Source organism: Anneissia japonica, unplaced genomic scaffold (genome assembly GCF_011630105.1).
Source record: "Anneissia japonica isolate Jap-2015-1 unplaced genomic scaffold, ASM1163010v1 scaffold256_len832006_cov191, whole genome shotgun sequence".
Lineage (NCBI taxonomy): Eukaryota > Metazoa > Echinodermata > Crinoidea > Comatulida > Comatulidae > Anneissia > Anneissia japonica.
The window spans coordinates 777651-781327 of record NW_022691310.1 but is presented as its reverse complement, the minus strand read 5'-3'; the positions used below and the strand labels follow the sequence as shown (position 1 = coordinate 781327).

General features: G+C 37.0%; 1 protein-coding gene across 1 annotated transcript in view; it reads left to right on the top strand.

Moving 5' to 3' along the window:
- Positions 1–3671, top strand: part of LOC117100022 (tripartite motif-containing protein 2-like) — a 7704-nt gene extending 4033 nt beyond the window's left edge. Inside the window, exon 2 of the mRNA XM_033239569.1 lies at positions 727–3671. Coding sequence (XP_033095460.1) covers positions 735–3131 — 2397 coding nt within the window. The 5' untranslated portion in view covers positions 727–734 and the 3' untranslated portion in view covers positions 3132–3671. The remainder of the gene's footprint in view (positions 1–726) is intronic.
- Positions 3672–3677: the final 6 nt, after the last annotated feature.

Genomic DNA, 3677 nt, shown 5'->3' with positions numbered 1-3677 from the left:
ATATCATCAAAGAAAGACATGATAGTACACTATATAGCCTAGTTCCCAACGAATGTTGTCCTATAAGTAAATAAATAAATACATAGTGTAATAAAATTCCTCCAACAGGATTCGAACCTGAGAAATCTCGCTGTTAAGGGGGGAGACATAACCATTAGACCATAGAGGCTTCATGGTAAATTGAAATAACCGTCAGGTACAGATGTAGGCCTATATATAGGCTATATAGATATGGATGGGTGGGTATAGATTAAAGGGAAAATAGTGAAAAAAACAATGCTGTGGGAAATAGCAAGCCCATCAATCGGGCAAGTTTGCACGCCGTCCGGACCGCTTCCAGTTATCAGTCAGAATTTGACACGGTCGATCCGCTCTAGTCGGCCCGCTGTCAATCCGCTCGAGTCGGCCGGCCTATCTAAACGACTCGGTCGAACGATGCCCGAATTGGCTCTATAAAATAACATTCTAACGTCTGCATTGTTCTTCCGATCAGTAATTCAAGAAGAACCAAGATACATGTAACATTGTCAGTTTGTGAAAAATTGAAGTAAATATATACGCCGCTATTGCAATACCCTCAGTTCTCCTTCGAAGTGTCGAGCGTAATAATGATGGTAGTCTCCCACAAACGCACAATACTAATGCCTAATTTACTATTATTACGTAAATTGGATAACCTATATATTTCTCTCTCTCTCTCTCTCTTTCTCCCTCTCTCTCTCTTAGATTTGACGATGAATACCGGTACAGAAGATGTCAAAAATGCTTTGGAATGTTCAATTTGTTTTAGGAGACTACAAGAGCCGAAGTCACTAAGCTGCCTTCATACATTCTGCTTGATTTGCCTTCAAAATTTGATGGAAAAACAAGGAAAGTTAGTGTGCCCAACATGCAGACAATCACAGATGATTCCCGAGGGCGGGTTACAAAAGCTTCTTCCAAACATATATGTCAAAAATATGTTGGAGTGTTTGGAGAAACTAGAGAATGCAGGAAACACTGTGTGTTGTTGCAGCCAAACCAAAGCAGCTTTTTTTTGCCAACAATGCATAATTTTCTTATGCTCCGTTTGTATTAAGCAACATAAGATTTTACCAACACTTGTTAGCCACACTTTACATTCCATAGAGGACATCAAGACGATGACATTGCAGCAGTTTTCATCTCTCCACCCAGCATTATGCCCTGAACACAAAGATGCTCTGAAGTATTATTGTACGAAATGTAAGACCGCGTTTTGCATTCACTGCACCAAAAATAAAGATGGCAGTCATCATTATATTGATATATCTTACGCATTCGATATATTCAAACAAAAAGCTATTAATACTGAACCGACAGTTGAAAACTTCAAAAGTAAAATAAAGTTGGGCCAGAAAACCATCAAACTTTGTCTCGAGACCTTAGCTAAAAATAAGGATACGTGTGATCAGGAAATTGACGGACTGGTAAAGGAAGCTATAGATATTGTTAGAAAACACGGCATAGCATTGAAACAGGACGTTGATGTTATTTTTCAGCAAAAGAAACGCACAATTGAAAGTCAGGATGGGGAACTGACTACACTTCTAAAAAAAGTAACACGAACACAAATTTTTATTTCACAGTTAATGAACAGCGATGCAGCTACAGCCGTGGAATCATGCGATAAAGCATTTGCAACAATGAGGAAACAAATCGAAAACCTACCAGAAGTGAAACAAGGTAATAATGACGTATTTTTTTGTAAAGAAAGGACACAACTTCTTGCCTTGAGAGAAAAGGGAATCGGTGTCATACACATTAACGGCGTCCCATTCCGGATGAGAAACAGAATAAGCGATGAAGCAACAGTGAAATCCTGCGATAAAGCGGTTGTTGCGATATTAGATGATAATGATGTTGGTGGTGATGATGGTGATGAGGATTATGATGATGGTGATGCTACTGACAATGGTGATGAGGATAATGATGATTATGATTATGATAGTGATGATCATGATGATAATGCGAACCCCTTTGTCACCGTCAGAAAGAAAGCAAAAGTAAGAACGAACGGCGTCGCTTCTGGGTTGGAAGACAGTTATCAAATCGCGTCAAGTGACCCAGTCATTGTTACTCAGGGGCAGATATGTAAAGTAAAAATTATTCACAACAGTTGTGTGATGGATTCCACGCCACTTAAAGCCATTCTTAAACATTCCACTGGAGCCATGTTTGATATCGCGGTTCAAAAGATAAATGGTAACAGTTACATTGTCAAGTACTATAGTAAAATTGTTGGTATAGCATATGTTTGTGTTTATGTCCAGGAAAAGGAGATACGGGGATCACCCATTCGTATAAATGTAGTTTCAGGAAGATTAGATATAACTGGTGGATGTCCAGATATGAAGCCGTATATATGGCATCAGGAAACAAGGGTAATGGATATTGTGATTGATAATTACATATTAGTCGCTGGCTGCAGCAATGAAGTTGTCCGGTTTCAATTATGTGGGAAATATGTAGATAGAATATTTCTGCCTAAAGGTACTAAAGTAAATAGAATGTATTATATTAAACAAAGTGGTGGCTTGCTGATAAGTGATGGGGGAAAGACGCGCATTGTAGTACATTCCACTTCCAATGGGAATGATGTCCTAAAATGGAATGGGTTACTAGAACCATACGGAATAACAATGGACGAGTCAAAACAGAGTAAACCTATGTATGTTTCAGACATAAAAGCGCATTGCATATTCATCTACCATTTGAATAGTGGTGGGCTAGTCAGAAGAGTTGGTAATCAAGGCAGCCATTCCTTGTATCAGATGGAGAGGCCTCATGATGTTATAGTTACCAAAGGAGGGAACATATTAGTGGCCGATTATGGTAACAGTAGATTGCTATTATTAACAAGTGATGGAACGCCTTTGAAACAACCTCTGAAAGGAAAAATATACCACCCCCGTGCAATCATAGCTGACAAAGACGGAAACATAATCGTTGCAAATAAATCAGAGCTGAAGATTTTCGACATTGAAGAACATTTAATCAAGGAAATAAGTGGATCAGGTGCATTAGAAGGGTTAACCATGTGGTCATATATCTCAAGAAGCGCTGCAGTTGCAGACTCTGAAAACAGCAAAATTAAAGTATTCAATTACTAATTGCAGTTTAGATTCAAGTTTGTTTGTCATATGCTGTCAAAACAAGAAAACTCACCTGATGAAGCCCCGTTGACTGGGGTGAAAGCTTGTATTGTTAGTAAAAAAAAGTGCTACTCATTTTTTCGGCTGCCAAAACAATATCTATCATATTCTGCAAAAGCAATATTTAAAAATACTGTATATACATTCAAAACACATTTTTGTTATATTTATTTATATAAGTGATAGACAAAATAAAGTATTAAATAATTTTTTTTTAATGAATTGAATTGAATAAGTTCATGCATAAAAGCTCAAATCTGGGTGTAATTCCCACGAAAGTTAATAAAATACCTGTCTAAGTATATTTTGGTAATAATTGACAATGTGGCCTTAATGAAAAAGAATATATTTTTTAGATATTATCAAAAATTGTGTTGAAAGAGTTATAGTCAGCTATTGTGAACTGACCCTATTAAGTGTAATTAATTTTTATATTTTTGAGGTCTGATGACAAAAAATTAACAAAAAGACAAAGAATAAAGGTGGATAGAATCCCCTCAAAAG